The following is a 16,079-nucleotide window of genomic DNA, read 5'->3' as shown; positions in this document are numbered from 1 at the left end:
ACGCGTTGTGAGCTTGTAGATGGGCTATTTTCAGCGAGTGTAAAGTCAGTCGTTGCGACGGCATCGAGGCCCGCCAAAATACATTTTAGTCGACTAAATCACCTGTGGATTTAGTCGACTAAAATCTAATGACATTTAGTCGACTAAAACTAAACTAAACTGAAAAATTTGCTGACAAAAACAACACCGCGTGGACACGGGTAACATTCTGCACCACTTATACCCACACATGTACCTAGCATTGAGCCCTGAGGGACTCCACTCAACCGTATGGGCTTCAGGGCTCCATTTCCGTCGCCGCTAAACCCTTATATCCCTAAACTTCTTTGCCTTTTTTTTTTTTGCAAAATTTTTTGAATAGTTAAAATGGCCAGTCTACAAGCTCACAACGTGTCAATGTAGATCGGCTAGTTGAACTGTTCAAAAATGTTTTTCAAAATAGTACAAAAAACTTAAGGCAAAGAAGTTTAGGGATAAGGTGACGAAAATGGGCCCTCAGTGTAGGGAATAGCAACATTAGACCAGCACAGAATACAATCAGTTCTTGAGTTGAAAGTAGACTTCTTTATTTTTATTTTTTATTTTATTTTTTGCTTCCTATTCTCATGACACAATGTCACTTAACCCATTCTTAGCGGGAACCCCTTTTGGTGTTTTAAGTATTATGTTATAGCTTTTAGCTATTGAAAAAATAGCAGATCTACAAGCTTGTAGTGAGGCACCGAGTGTCGCGCTACGAGCTTGTAGATCTGCTATTTTTGAAAAATCGTGATATATATTCTTTCAGATTAAATGTTTTTAACTCAAATCTTTGCTTCTGAGGGGGTCCCTGCCTGGAACAATATATTTTCAGATGGGGGTTGGTGGCCAATTACATATCATTTTTGGGGACCTTAAAATGAAATATTGAGAAATGGGTTCAATTCGATTTGGATTTTAGCTCATTGCAGAAAAAAACAATCCTTTTCGTACACTTTTTTTGTTTCAAATATCTCAGGATTGAATACAATACAGTACGATCCAAACAAGTATGTGATTTTTAAAAAGGAGTCTAAATGAATTGCGATGCAGTGACATTATAATCAGCTATAGTTGGCAAAATAAAACCTAAATATTAGTCAATCAGTCATGCCTGTTCCAATAATTGTACAACAATCACAAACAGATGGACCAAGCCTGTATGTATTACCGGTATTCTGTAATAAGTACAGTATTGGAACAGATCCTGAAGTGAAGACATAACAAAATTAACTGATAACAGCAGTCGGCTCAGCTGCCCATTTTGTTATGCTTTCATATCCCATTTCTGAACGGGAACCCCTTTTGGTGTTTTAAGCATTATGTTACACTTTAGCTATTGAAAAATAGCAGATCTACAAGCTCATAGCGCGGCACCGAGTGGCGCGCTACGAGCTTGTAGGTCTGCTATTTTTGAAGAATCGTGAAAATGTGGTGCAAATCTTTGAATATATATTCTTTCAGAGCGAACGTTTTCAACTCAAATCTTTGCTTTTGGGGGGGGGGGGGGGTCGGGGGTCCCTGGAACTACATATTTTCAGATGGGGGGTCGGCGGCCAAATACAGATCATTCTGGGGGCCCTTGGCATGAAATAGGTTGAGCACCGGCGCTGACACATAGAAACATAGGGTTTTCAGAAAACTGATTTAGAGGACATTTTGTAGAATCTAGAGTCTGGGATATTATCATGCAGGCCTTACTGGGTATCCAGAGGGTCATTGTCATTCTCAGTGTCCTTCATGTCATTGGCAGCAGTGGAGCTCAAAACACCAGTGGAGTGGACGATGGCCTGACCTGCATGGTCCTCCGTCGTAGAAAGGGGGCGGCTTCGACCGAGCCCAAGGTTAGTTTTCTTTACTCAAATCTTTGCTGCTGGAGGTCCCTGGGTCTGCAGGCCAAGGGTATACATAAGGGTGACCCCCCCATCAAAATGATATAGCGCCACAATAATCTTAAAGGGGCATTCCACTCATTTTCAACATTTTACTATGTCATTAATATACCTTAGAGCTGTTGTGTGGAAATAATAAAAAAGTTCCACCATGCTGTGTTTCCAAGAACTAGAGGTCTGAAAAAAATCATTAACATGGTGAAACACATCTTGATGATGTCATCAAGATGTGTTTCACCATGTTAATGATTTTTTTCATAATTACAGTTCTATTGAAACACAACATGGGGGGACTTTTTTTATTATTTCCACACAACAGCTCTAAGGTATATTAATGACATAGTAAAATGTTGAAAATGGGTGGTTTTCCCCTTTAACCACATTAACCATTATGTTATACTTTAGCTATTATGGAAGACAAACGTTTCGGCTATCCAGCCTTCATCAGTGTGGAGAGTTCATTATACCACAGGTCGTTTTCGAGGAAGCAATCTGATTGGTTGAAACGGACCTTCTAGCCGTGGGTTAAACCAGCACCATTCACCACCTAATCAAAACAAAGAATTCAGCTGCTCTGTTTTCCCAGAGCGGTAGCAAACTCGGTGGCTAGGCTAGCTAGTTTCTTGGGACATTTGTGGTCGTAGTGACTACATCTGTCATTAAAACATTTTTTTTTAAATTGTCTTAGTTTTAAGGGTAACTGTTGTATAATTGCAATATTACACTCGAGGGTGTGGTTTAACGTGATTATTGCCACTTCAGTGATGCTTGCGGAACTCGACTTTGTCTCGTTCCTGACCGCATCACTGTCGTGGCAATACTCATGTTAACCCACACCCTCTCGTGTAATATTGCTTAAATTCAACACATTGGCTCAGATGTTGTTGAAGATGTAGGCTAATGTTTTCACTTTGTATTATCGAGTCATATACTTTATTTTATCATTATTATGCCACGTACAGGACAATCAGAGGGACGCGTCGACCAGCAAGGTGCACAGCAACGGCTCTGAGCTCAGGTAAGAGTTACTGCGAGTGTGTGGAGGACATCCTACTATAACATCAGTGTATTTTGATACACAGCGCCATGCATGCCCCAGGAAGGTCTATATACACGAACGAAACGTTCTATTAAAAACCTCTCTTGAAGGTGCAAGTGGCAGTGTGCGGGTATTTCGCTCCCATTTTGGGCGGGAACCCCTTTTGGTGTTAGCATTATGTTATGCTTTGGCTATTGAAAAATAGCAGATCTACAAGCTCGTAGCGCGCCACCGAGTGCCGCGCTACGAGCTTGTAGGTCTGCTATTTTTGAAAGTTTGTGAAAACGTGCCTCAAATCTTTGAATATATATTATTACAGAGTGAACATTTTAACTCAAATCTTTGCTCCTGGTGAGGTCCCTGGAACAACATATTTTCAGATGGGCGGGCGGAGGCATATTTACATATAATTTGTGGGGTCCTTGACATTAAATATTGAGCACCACTGATACAGAAACATAAGGTTTTTCAGAAAACTGTCGGGATTTTGAAGTCCTTTTTTTAATTTCGACGTCAGGCCTAAATCACTGGAAGGCGGGTTTCTGAAATGTCCACTCCACAGCCCTCCTCTGAAACACTGACATGTCCACTCCACATAACAGCCCTCCTCTGAAACACAGACATGTCCACTTCACATAACAGCCCTCCTCTGAAACACAGACATGTCCACTTCACATAACAGCCCTCCTCTGAAACACAGACATGTCCACTTCACATAACAGCCCTCCTCTGAAACACAGACATGTCCACTTCACATAACAGCCCTCCTCTGAAACACAGACATGTCCACTTCACATAACAGCCCTCCTCTGAAACACAGACATGTCCACTTCACATAACAGTCCTCCTCTGAAACACAGACATGTCCACTTCACATAACAGCCCTCCTCTGAAACACAGACATGTCCACTTCACATAACAGCCCTCCTCTGAAACACAGACATGTCCACTTCACATAACAGCCCTCCTCTGAAACACAGACATGTCCACTTCACATAACAGCCCTCCTCTGAAACACAGACATGTCCACTTCACATAACAGCCCTCCTCTGAAACACAGACATGTCCACTTCACATAACAGCCCTCCTCTGAAACACAGACATGTCCACTTCACATAACAGCCCTCCTCTGAAACACAGACATGTCCACTTCACATAACAGCCCTACTCTGAAACACAGACATGTCCACTTCACATAACAGCCCTCCTCTGAAACACAGACATGTCCACTTCACATAACAGCCCTCCTCTGAAACACAGACATGTCCACTTCACATAACAGCCCTCCTCTGAAACACAGACATGTCCACTTCACATAACAGCCCTCCTCTGAAACACAGACATGTCCACTTCACATAACAGCCCTCCTCTGAAACACAGACATGTCCACTTCACATAACAGCCCTACTCTGAAACACAGACATGTCCACTTCACATAACAGCCCTCCTCTGAAACACAGACATGTCCACTCTGAAACACTGAAATGTCCATTCAACAGCCCTTTCAACAACTGGTATATGAAGATAGGTTGAAAATGGGTGAAGTCATACCTTTAACAATATAAAGGTAATTTAAAAAAAAAACTAAAACTAAAATAAATCTCCCTGTCGTTTCTTCCCCCCTTCTAATGACTTGTTATAACTGTTGTTCAGAAGTCCAAACTCAGTAATAGGTTCAAGGTTTCAATGCATTGCAGGGCAGGCAGCTGCCTCCACCAAACTGTGGAGTGTGTGTGTGGACTAAAATAAAACATGAGTCTAATGCCTGGGGATAGAAAGTGTCCCTGAGCCTGCCTACATTGGGCCCAGATGCTCCAGCACCATTTTCCCATTTTAATTCGGAATGAGGTCGACATTTTTACCGCGACTGAAAGCACCAACCTGTATGAATGAGGCTTCAACTATTCTGAAGGTGGCATAAAGCAGGGCTTCTCAACGTTTTTGGCCGGGGACACCCGGAAATGCTTTGGCTTTGTCTCGGGACCCCCTCCCGACCCCCAATATAAATTGACTGCTACAATAACCTTAATAATAGAGACAATACACCATAAATAAATACTGAAACCAGATATAATCATTAGGGAAGGTGTATGCATGTACTATGTGTACAATATGTAAACTCTTCATTTCCACTTTACAGCCATTCAGTTGCAAAACAATAAAAATAATAATAATTTGGGGACCCCCCCCAAAATAATTTGGCGACCCCCCCCCGATGGGTCGCGACCCACGGGTTGAGAACCCCTGGCATAAAGGACTAAAGGTGGTTGCTTTCTGCGTGCAGGGACCCTTTACAGTGGCAGTTCCGACGGACTCCCTCATTTCCCCCTGTTTCCACCAGGTGGGCATGGTTTTGAGGTTGGGTTTAGGCATAGTTCTTTTTTTAGCACTTTGAGATTGGTTCCAAATGCGTTGCAAATAAAATGTATTATTATCCCATTCTGGACGGGGAACCCCTTTTTGGTGTTTTAAGCATTGTTTTATACTTCAGCTATTGAAAAATAGCAGATCTACAAGCACCGAGTGCCGCGCTACGAGCTTGTAGGTCTGCTACTTTTTTTAAATCGTGAAAATGTGGCGCAAATCTTTGAATATATATTCTTTCGCAGCGAACGTTTTTAACTCAAATCTTTGCTTCCGGGGTTGTTCCTGGAACAACCTATTTTCAGATGGGGGTCGGCGGCCAATTACAGATATTTTTGGGGGTCCTTGACGTGAAAATGTTTGGTTACGTTTTTTTTTACTTAAAAAAAAACAAAAAAAAAACGTTTTATTTTATTTAATCCGACGTGTACGTGACGTGCACACGGACGCGCCCACGCTTCTTTATACTTTTACTTGTCCTTTTTCTCTGGCACCTGCACAACATTTTTGTCCAACAGGTGGCACCGATTGTGTTTTAAAACAGGGGTCAAACGAGTTTCGGCGATGAATGATTTAATAGTTTTAGTGAAGCCCGACAGTCCGGACCACCTGTCTGTCTGTCTGTCTGTCTGTCTGTCAGGAAGTCCAGGATTCATTTGCACGGTGTTGAGTCCTACAGATCTCTGGGTGCTGTCACCATCAGTGACCAGCATTCTCACACAGCTGTATGTGTCCCTCCAGGTGGTTCCTTAACGATTCAATCATAACCGTCCGATTCCTTTAACCCATTTAGACCTGACACGACATTCTACAAATATCTTCTACATCATGACAGTTTTCTGAAAAACCTTATGTTTCTATGTCAGTGGTTCTCAAACTATTTCAGGTCAAGGACCCCCAAACATATATATCGTATTTGGCCGCTGACCCCCATCTGCAAATATGTTGTTCCAGGGACCTCCACCCCCAGAAGCAAAGATTTGAGTTAAAAATGTTCGCTCTGAAATAATATATATATATATTCAAGGATTTGCGCCACATTTTCACGATTTTTCAAAAATAGCACATGCCGCGCTATGAGCTTGTAGATCTATAAGTATAACGTAATGCTTAAACACCAAAAAGGGTTCCCGCCCAAAATGGGTTAAAAGAAAGAAAGAAAGAAAGTAAGTTTGGGCCTCATCATGATTTTTGATAAACACAAATTCAATCATACATACAGTATTGCATACATATTATTGTAGTGGTTCTCAAAATGAGGTCTAAGGACCCTCTGGGTTCCAAATGGTTACTTGTCTGTAACTCTCAGTGTGTACAAATGGAACCAAATGGACCATTACAGGTCAATTTGGTTCCATTTGTACACTTGAGAGTTATGTCGGTCCTTAGTTGCAATATAAACGTTTGAGAATCACCCGTTTTTTTATTTCTGTGGCAGACGTGAAGTCTGCATACCAGCTCTGGCTGACAGTGTGAGAAGACCGGTTCATACCAGCTCTGGCTGACAGTGTGATACGACCGGTTCATACCAGCTCTGACTGACATTGTGATAATTATGACCGGTTCATACCACCTCTGACTGACATTGTGATAATTATGACCGGTTCATACCACCTCTGACTGACATTGTGATAATTATGACCGGTTCATACCAGCTCTGACTGACATTGTGATAATTATGACCGGTTCATACCAGCTCTGGCTGACAGTGTGATACGACCGGTTCATACCAGCTCTGACTGACATTGTGATAATTATGACCGGTTCATACCACCTCTGACTGACATTGTGATAATTATGACCCGTTCATACCACCTCTGACTGACATTGTGATAATTATGACCGGTTCATACCAGCTCTGACTGACATTGTGATAATTATGACCGGTTCATACCAGCTCTGGCTGACAGTGTGATACGACCGGTTCATACCAGCTCTGACTGACATTGTGATAATTATGACCGGTTCATACCAGCTCTGACTGACATTGTGATAATTATGACCGGTTCATACCAGCTCTGACTGACATTGTGATAATTATGACCGGTTCATACCAGCTCTGACTGACATTGTGATAATTATGACCGGTTCATACCAGCTCTGACTGACATTGTGATAATTATGACCGGTTCATACCAGCTCTCACTGACATTGTGATAATTATGACCGGTTCATACCAGCTCTGACTGACAGTGTGATAATAAGACCGGTTCCAGAAACGGTTCCAAACGTGATGGAAACCCGGTTCCGGCTCCTCCAGTGTCGGGTCCGGTTCGTCCGGTTCCAGATCTCAACCCTACGTGAGGTTGTTTGTCTGCAAAATGCAGTGTGTCAGCGTCGGATAGTTGAGGAGATCCAAGTCTGAGTGTGACAGAGTGGTAGTCGTTCAGGGAGCGAGCTTTTGTTGTCTCAGGTACAGGAACAATGGTGGTACTTTTTAACCCATTTTGGGCGGGAACCCTTTTTGGTGTTTTAAGCATTAAATGGTAAATGGTAAATGGTGCATTTATATAGCGCCTTTATCCAAGGCGCTTTACATAGATTGTGCATTACATTCACCCATTCACACACACATTCATACACCGATTGCGGCGGAAGCCATGCAAGGTACCAACCAGCACATCGGGAGCAATTTGGGGTTCAGTGTCTTGCCCAAGGACACTTCGACATGTAGCCAGGAGGAGCCGGGATTCGAACCGCCGACCCATGGATCATTGGACGACCTGCTCTACCTCTTGAGCCACAGTCGCCCCATTATGTTATGCTTTAGCTGTTGAAAAATAGCAGATCTACAAGCTCATAGCGCGCCACTCGGTGGCGCGCTATGAGCTTGTAGATCTGCTATTTTTGAAAAATCTTGAAAATGTGGCGCAAATCTTTGAATGTATATTCTTTCAGAGCGAAGGTTTTTAACTCAAATCTTTGCTTCATGAGGGGTTCCTGGAACAACATATTTTCAGATGGGGGTCGGCAGCGAATTACATATAATGTTTGGGGTCCTTGACATGACATATTGAGCACCGCACTCACATAGAAACATAGGTATTTCAGAAAACTGTCATGATTTAGAAGACATTTTTTTAAATGTCGACGTCAGGTCTAAATGGGTTAAACATGCATGGACACTACACACAGGAACAACGGGAGAGGTTGAAGATGTCTGTGAAGACATCTGCCAGCTGGTATCGTGACTCAACTTTCAGCCCCTGCGTTAGTTATTTAAGCAATATTACACGAGAGGGTGTGGGTTAACGTGATTATTGCCACGACAGGGATGCGGTAAGGAAGGAACGACTTACCGCATCACTGAAGTGGCAATAATCACGTTAACCCACACCCTCGAGTGTAATATTGCAATTATACCACAGTTACCCTTAAAACTAAGAAAATCGCTGAAAAAAATATATTTTTTAATGACAGATGTAGTCACTACGACCACAAATGTCCCAAGAAACTAGCTAGCCTAGCGACCGAGTTTGCTAGCGCTCTGGGAGAACAGAGCAGCTGAATTCTTTGTTTTGATTAGGTGGTGAATGGTGCTGGTTTAACCCACGGCTAGAAGGCTGTTTCAACCAATCAGATTGCTTCCTCGAAACGACCTGTGGTATAATTCCTCTTATACGACGACATTCCAGGCACTCAAAACGACAACAAACATCAAGGGACACTGTTGGATTCTGTAGATAAGGAGTCAAGGACACATAACCAAATTGACATCAAATATTTATATCAAATATAAACCTTTTGGTCTGCATCTGATAACTCTTTGAAAGCCAGCTTGTGAGTCTGTGTCTCAGATGTTATCTTTACGAGTCAGAGTTCTCTTGCCCTGGGGTGGTATAGGCGTGACACAGGTGCCAGTAATTAGCCCGCTGTCTCTCGTTGGGAAGACTACTGAATGAACCTTTGTTCACCTGGCCGGTACTTGTGTCCATACGCGTGCGTGCGTGCGTGCGTGCGTGCGTGCGTGCGTGCGTGCGTGCGTGTCTACAAATAGGCTTTTTTAGTTTGAGTTTGTTTTGTAAACACACAATGCAGTTTAAAAAAAATCTATTTCAGTTAACTAAAATGCTTTTTCAATTCTGGTTTTCCGTTTTTGTTAGTTTTAGTTTAATGTCGTTGCTGTCAGGCAGAAACCTTGTATCTCAGTTGATGTTTTTTCTTTGACGATTAATGCCCTACTTCGTTGTAGAAAAGGAGTGAAAACAATGACCTTGGTGCTTGCGTGCGTGCGTGCGGCCGTGCGGCCGTGCGTGCGTGCGCACATCCTGGTGGTCCCTTCAGCTGCAGTAGTGAGGCAGTGTAATGGTTACATCACTGAGGGAGACACCAGGCAAAACACACAAATTACCACATGATCTGAAAAGAGGAAAAAAAACGTGAACATCATTAATACTAATGAATGTGTATGATGTCATTCTCCCCCTGTTTTAATTCATAACGCTGGCCTACTCCCCCCCCCCACACACAAATAAAATGTGCACCCTCTGTGACCTTAACACATTTAAGATAATTGACTGTGAAGTGAACATAATTAATAGTGAATAGACTGTGTTGTTATTCTGTTATAATTCAGAATGCAGGTCTGTTTCTCCCCCAGACATTAAACGAAATATGATCCTTTTGTGACCTTAACATTATTTGAAGACAATTCACTGTGGAATGAACATAATCTCCTCTGGTTATAATTCAGGTCTATTCTTTCCCCAAATATTAAAAGAAAAGGGCAATGTGAACTTTTTGCGACCGTACCACATTTAAAAACAATTCAATCAAACCAGTTATTTATATAAGAGGGCACAATTTTTATTGTCCTCTTTTCTTTTCCGAGCAAACAGGATATACATGTATGTACAATAACATGGCTTTGGCTTCAGTCTTGATGATAATTGTGTACAGCCGTGTTTCCTCTACATTGTTGTCTTTGCTCCGTAGTTCTGAGCTCGATATACATGTACTCGCGCCTCCGCACGCTCGCCCGTGCCCACCGTGTCAGCGTGTCATATTGCTGCGTGCATTTGTTCGCGTGGGCGAATGGCATTTCCGTGCCTGGGCTGGGTCTGTGTGCACTTGTCTCCTTGACGCACATCGTCTCTGTAAGGGTGGGAAACCTCACATGTTCCAACGACCAAAAGCTGTTACTTTCCAAGATTCAAATTCGAAAAGGGCAAAAGTATAGCAGACCGACCGACGAGCTCAAATCGTTTCCAGCTTGCGGATCTGCTACCTTGTGCTTACTTTTGTTTGATGCTGTAAGTATGTAATCGAGCACGGGGTTCCGTTTAATTTACGGAAAACACAAAAAAAGTAAAAAATATGGAGATAATAGGTTTCTGCCCCGAACAGCGACTATCATTTTGACATGTGGTTCTGTGTGTGTGTGTGTGTGTGTGTGTGTGTGTGTGTGTGTGTGTGTGTGTGTGTGTGTGTGTGTGTGTGTGTGTGTGTGTGTGTGTGTGTGTGTGTGTGTGTGTGTGTGTGTGTGTGTGTGTGTGTGTGTGTGTGTGCGCGTGTATGCGTGTGTGTGTGTGTGTGTGTGCATGCGTGTCTCCACTGTGTAGGCGGAGAGGCGGTGCTCCCGAGGCCTCCAATGAGCTGTATCTGCTGCTGCTGCTCTGGATGCTGCTCTACTGCGCCTGGCTGCTGCCACAGATGGACCTGCAAGCACTGCCCAGCCTTCTGTTCAACATGGAACACTGAGCACGCACACACACACACGCACACATGCACGCCCACGCGCGCGTGCACACACACATACGCACACACACACACACGCACGCACGCACGCACACACATGCGCACACGCACGCACATGCGCGCACAGACAGATTTGTTTTACTGTGCTTGTCATTTTAAGACGGTTATTTTATGAATGGCATTTTTTTAAATTGACATATTTAACCGGAAGCCCAAAGCTGAAAAGAATGGCAGATCTTACCGAGCCGAGATCCAGAAGTTGTGGGCTTGTGGATCAGCTATTATTTCTTTTTTTTTTGCTGTGCACGACACAGTCACCCAACGAGTGTGAATCAGGCATGACTCGAATCTCGAATCCCTAAACAAAACGTTAAAATGTCTTCGCAACATGCATACAACAAGAGTACCACAGACGAAAAACAGTCTTAAGTCCAAATTTCATTCTGACCCCTCCACGAAAAGGCCTCGTTGTCCTGAACCCTTATCTATCATTTATACATTATGGATCAATAGTGTGGACTTAGACTGTTTTTCGTCTGTGGCATTCATTTATTTTGTCTTGTGTCTTGTCCGTGTTTAATGGCCGCCCCAATGCATTTCCAATGGAAGTCACATGGTTTGACAAAACATTTTTGTTTGATGGCTGTGTTGTGCCCTCCTCCCTCGCATCAAACAAAAATGTTTTATCAAACCATGTGACTTCCATTGGAAATACATTGGGGCGGCCATTAAACACGGACAAGACAAAAGACAAATGTTGTATGCATGTTGCAACAGTGTGAGTGAGGCCTTAGTCCTAAACCTAGTCCTGGTTCTATCTCTCACATTTAGCTCACAAGTATAGTAATGCACACACACACACACACACACACACACACACACAGCACACACACAGCACACACATACGCTCACAGCCTCACATGCACACAAAGTGCATTTCAAGAGGACTATTTACTCGTGCATTTAATACACGTCCATTATTGTGCACTTTCACTGACGAAAACTCCCTCATTCACGGCTTTGCCGTTTTCGAAGAGATGACGTGAAACGGGTTATTTCACGCCACGACATCAATCGCATCGCAATGTCAACGTTTCGCAGAGAAATACATTCTCTGCATCTCAGATGCAGAGAATGTGTTCGGTTGGACGAACGTGTTCGGTTGGACGAACACGTTATTCCAACCAGTTCCTTTCCCCTCCATCAGGCAGTTTTAGAGACCAGGATTACCGCATGTTTTTTTGTTGTTGTTGTGAACCTACCCTAGGAGACACGGGGAGAACATGCAAACTCCACACAGAAAGGCCACTGAGGATGTTAACTGTGTACATACAGTATAGTCAGGCAGCCAAGGTACTGTATACGGGTGGGAAATTTGGTATATAGTCTTTTTTATTGGCCTAACATATTGTCTATATACATACATTCATGAATCCACTTGCTGATCGGCTGTCAATATTGAGCAATATTTATAGGGGTTTCTTGTGATCCTACCATTAACATCCTATGGCAGGCAATAATGTCAAACTTTCCTTTTGCTTTAAGTAGCATGTGACGTGTCAAACTAGGGGGTTTTCATGATTCTGAATCCATTCCAAGCATTAGTTTTGCACAAATTACACTCCTTGGGTTGAAAACAGCCATAGCCAAATTGTGCCCAAAATGTGCTGACCTCATCACATTTGTGCTGACCTCATCACATTTGTCATGACGTCTATGGCCGTTTTTAGCCCAAGGAGTGTTTTTTGTGCAAAACGAATGCTTTGGAATGGATTCAGAATCATGAAAAACCCCTAGTTTGACATGTCACATGCTACTTAAAGCATAAGGCAAGTTTGACATGTTTGACAATTTTTCCTTGCCCAGGGTTATTTAACCCATTAAATCATAGCGCCCGGCGATTTATAGTAGCGGAGCACTTTTACCGACGGATCGGATGTTATCCCCCGGATGTGGCTGTAGCAGCTAAATGTAGCCAACACACTCTAAAGCCGATCGACAACAACGGGAGGTATGATTAAATCTAACGTGACTAGCGAGGGGACCGCGGTGGGCCGCCTAAGACATGATCTTTTCTTAGATCGTTTTGGAGCGATGCGATCGGCTTTGATATCAATAACCTCCGTCTTTTTGATAAAACTTTGTCCTGTGTGCTGGGTGTTACTAATTGAAAGGACGGTGAACTTCGTCCTGGGCGATCGGCGTGTTAATGGTAGGGTCACAAGAAACCCCTATAAAAAGATTGCTCAATACTGACAGCCGGTCAGCAAGTGGATTCATGAATAGATAGATAGATAGATACTTTATTTGTCCTTTTCGGAAATTTGTCTTGTGCACAGCAATCATCAGGATACAGAAAACATATACAAACAAACAGATCACACGTGTGTGTGTGTATATAGACAATATTTTAGGCCAATAAAAAAAGACTATATACACCAAATTTCCCAAACAAATGAAGCCTGTCGGCTGCCGGACTAATACTTGTCCACAGGCAGATCGACTATCGCACGCTGGCCTCACCCTGTTTATTTCAGCCCAGTTTTTTCTTCTTTTTTTTTTAATACGATTTCTAACAAGTTAAATGAATAGAGTGTTAAAAAAACAAACAAAAAACAAACGCTTTTGACTGTTCTGTTGTGCTTTTGCCGCAGCTTGAAGTAATCTGCTCATACTGTAGATGTGATGAAGGTTTGTACTTCTCTCTCTCTGGTTGTTTATTAGTGTACAGGAAGGAAGAGAGAGAGAGAGAGAGATACAGATCGAGCGACTGAAAACACTGATAAGCTTATATGATGGTACTGTATAGTATAGCGCACACTGTTATGTTGATGCAGTCAAGAAAGACATGATGTACAATGCAGCTTGACAATGGCCTTCTTCAGTGGTTCTCAAACATTTTAATTCCAACGGCTCCCCCATAACTCTAGGGGTCCTTGAGGGAGTTCCAGGGGGTCCCCAGCTAAATGATATTGGAACCAAAATTGGACCCTTATGGGACTGTGACTCAGAGAGTGTACAAATGTGTAGAAATAACTCGGAGAGTGTACAAATGTGTACACTCTCAGAGTTCAATTTAAGTTTTGATTTTGTGTTGGTGTACCAGAGATAGAAATGCCATTAAAGGGGAAAACCACCCATTTTCAACATTTTACTATGTCATTAATATACCTTAGAGCTGTTGTGTGGAAATAATAAAAAGTCCCCCCATTTTGTGTTTCCTAGAACTGTAATTATGAAAAAAAATCATTAACATGGTGAAACACATCTTGATGACATCATCAAGATGTGTTTCACCATGTTAATGATTTTTTTCAGACCTCTAGTTCTAGGAAACACAGCATGGGGGAACTTTTTTATTATTTCCACACAACAGCTCTAAGGTATATTAATGACATAGTAAAATGTTGAAAATGAGTGGAATGCCCCTTTAAATAGAGGGCCTAATTCAGGTCAAACCGGGCGGCCCCTAGAACCGTAAAAATCTTCTCTCATGGGGGTCCTTGGCATGTATTTTCAAATGGGGGGGTCCGCGGGCTAATGAGTGTCATTTTGGGGGTCCTTGACACTGGTGTACACCATTACAATTTCATGTTGTGCACTCTCAGAGTTAGACTTGTATGGGTACAATTGGAACCCCCTCAAGGACCCCCTGGGCGTCCCTGGAACCCTCTTTGAGAACCACTGGCCTATTTGAATGTCCCTTGTTGACATGTTGTTGCGGGTTTGGTGACTTTGTAAATTCACGTAATAACTCAGGCCATTGGTTGGACCTAACAGGCAGACACATGAAGACAATACTCCATGTTTGTGTTCATTTCTTTACAACAAAGAACGAACTGTTGTGTAGACGGCTTCTGCTCTTTAAAAAAAACTCTTTTTAAAGAGCGTGTCTTTTTTTGGAGCATGTCTGTTGCACTTTTGAAACATTGTTGGGGTGAACTGCCAAAGAGACAGTGTTTAAAATTCATTCAGAGTACACAGCTTACCGCAACCCCAAATTAAAATGTTACCCGTTTTTTTTAACAGTGTAGTAACTATTGTAGTAATGGTCACACCAGCCCTATATTGTAATATAGTTGTGGCAAAATGGATAATTTGTAATATTTTAATGCGTTATAAGACATATGAATGGATTTCTAAAACCTTTTATGATTACATGTGATAAATGTTTATAAATATAAATATATATATATACAGTATGATTTAGCTGAGCTTGAGCTTGTCCGAGAATGCTTTACAATGAAATGTCTAATCAAATTCTTTTGAAACGTCATCAAAATGGAGCACTATTGTGATTATTATTTTTATTTTTTATTTTTTTATTTTTTCCTCAACCATCCCTGTTTACAGCCCAGGTCCGTCGATGACACCTCCGTCCAAATGAGCACAACCGACTCCCCCTCCCACACCGAACTGCCAGTCAGTCAACTCGATGTTGTTTACCACTGTGTTGTCCCATAAGCCAACTGTGTGCTTCCACTAAACTAAACTAAACTAAACTAAACTAAACTAAACTAAACTAAACTAAACTAGGCCTAATGGCCTATAGACCGGTGCACCGCAGTGTTGTTTACCATAGTGTTGTCCCATAAGCCAACTGTGTGCTTCCACTAAACTAAACTGACGAACCTGGTTCGTGGACTACTATTTCTTTCACTGACGAAAACTAAATCAAAAGTATGCTATGATGACTAAAACTACAGCTAAAAACTAGTCTAAAATGCTGGGAAGGGGACTAGTGGACAAGAGATCCAGTATTATTAAGTTATTTTACAATTGTTGCATTGTTGAGCTTGTAGATCGGCTATTTTCAGCAAGTGTAAAATCAGTCATTACGACGGCATCAAGGCCCGCCAAAATACATTTTAGTCGACTAAATCCACTGTAGATTTAGTCGACTAAAGTCTTATGACATTTAGTCGACTAAAACTGAAACGTTCCAGGTGACTAAAATGTGACTAAAACTAAATTAAAACTATTCAATGGACTATGACTAAAACTAAAATCAAAATGTGCTGCCAAAAACAACACTGGTGCACCGGAAGTCACGCATATGGAATTAAGAA

The 16,079-nt window shown here is 42.2% G+C and overlaps 1 protein-coding gene across 2 annotated transcripts in view; it reads left to right on the top strand.

Moving 5' to 3' along the window:
• Window positions 1–12,136, top strand: part of clmna (calmin a) — a 97,893-nt gene extending 85,757 nt beyond the window's left edge. Inside the window, exons 11-13 of one of the 2 annotated variants that reach the window (XM_079529005.1) lie at window positions 1,775–1,862; window positions 2,873–2,928; window positions 10,875–12,136. In XM_079529005.1, coding sequence (XP_079385131.1) covers window positions 1,775–1,862; window positions 2,873–2,928; window positions 10,875–11,013 — 283 coding nt within the window. In that variant the 3' untranslated portion in view covers window positions 11,014–12,136. Of the gene's footprint in view, window positions 1–1,771; window positions 1,863–2,872; window positions 2,929–10,874 lie in introns of both variants that reach the window. The other variant, XM_079529004.1, reaches the window with a different exon arrangement.
• The last annotated feature ends 3,943 nt before the right edge of the window (window positions 12,137–16,079 follow it).

The sequence above is a fragment of the Electrona antarctica genome (assembly GCF_951216825.1).
Source record: "Electrona antarctica genome assembly, chromosome: 18".
NCBI classification, from domain to species: Eukaryota; Metazoa; Chordata; class Actinopteri; order Myctophiformes; family Myctophidae; genus Electrona; species Electrona antarctica.
Note: the sequence above shows the minus strand (reverse complement) of the source record. Positions and strands in the feature narration are given on the sequence as shown.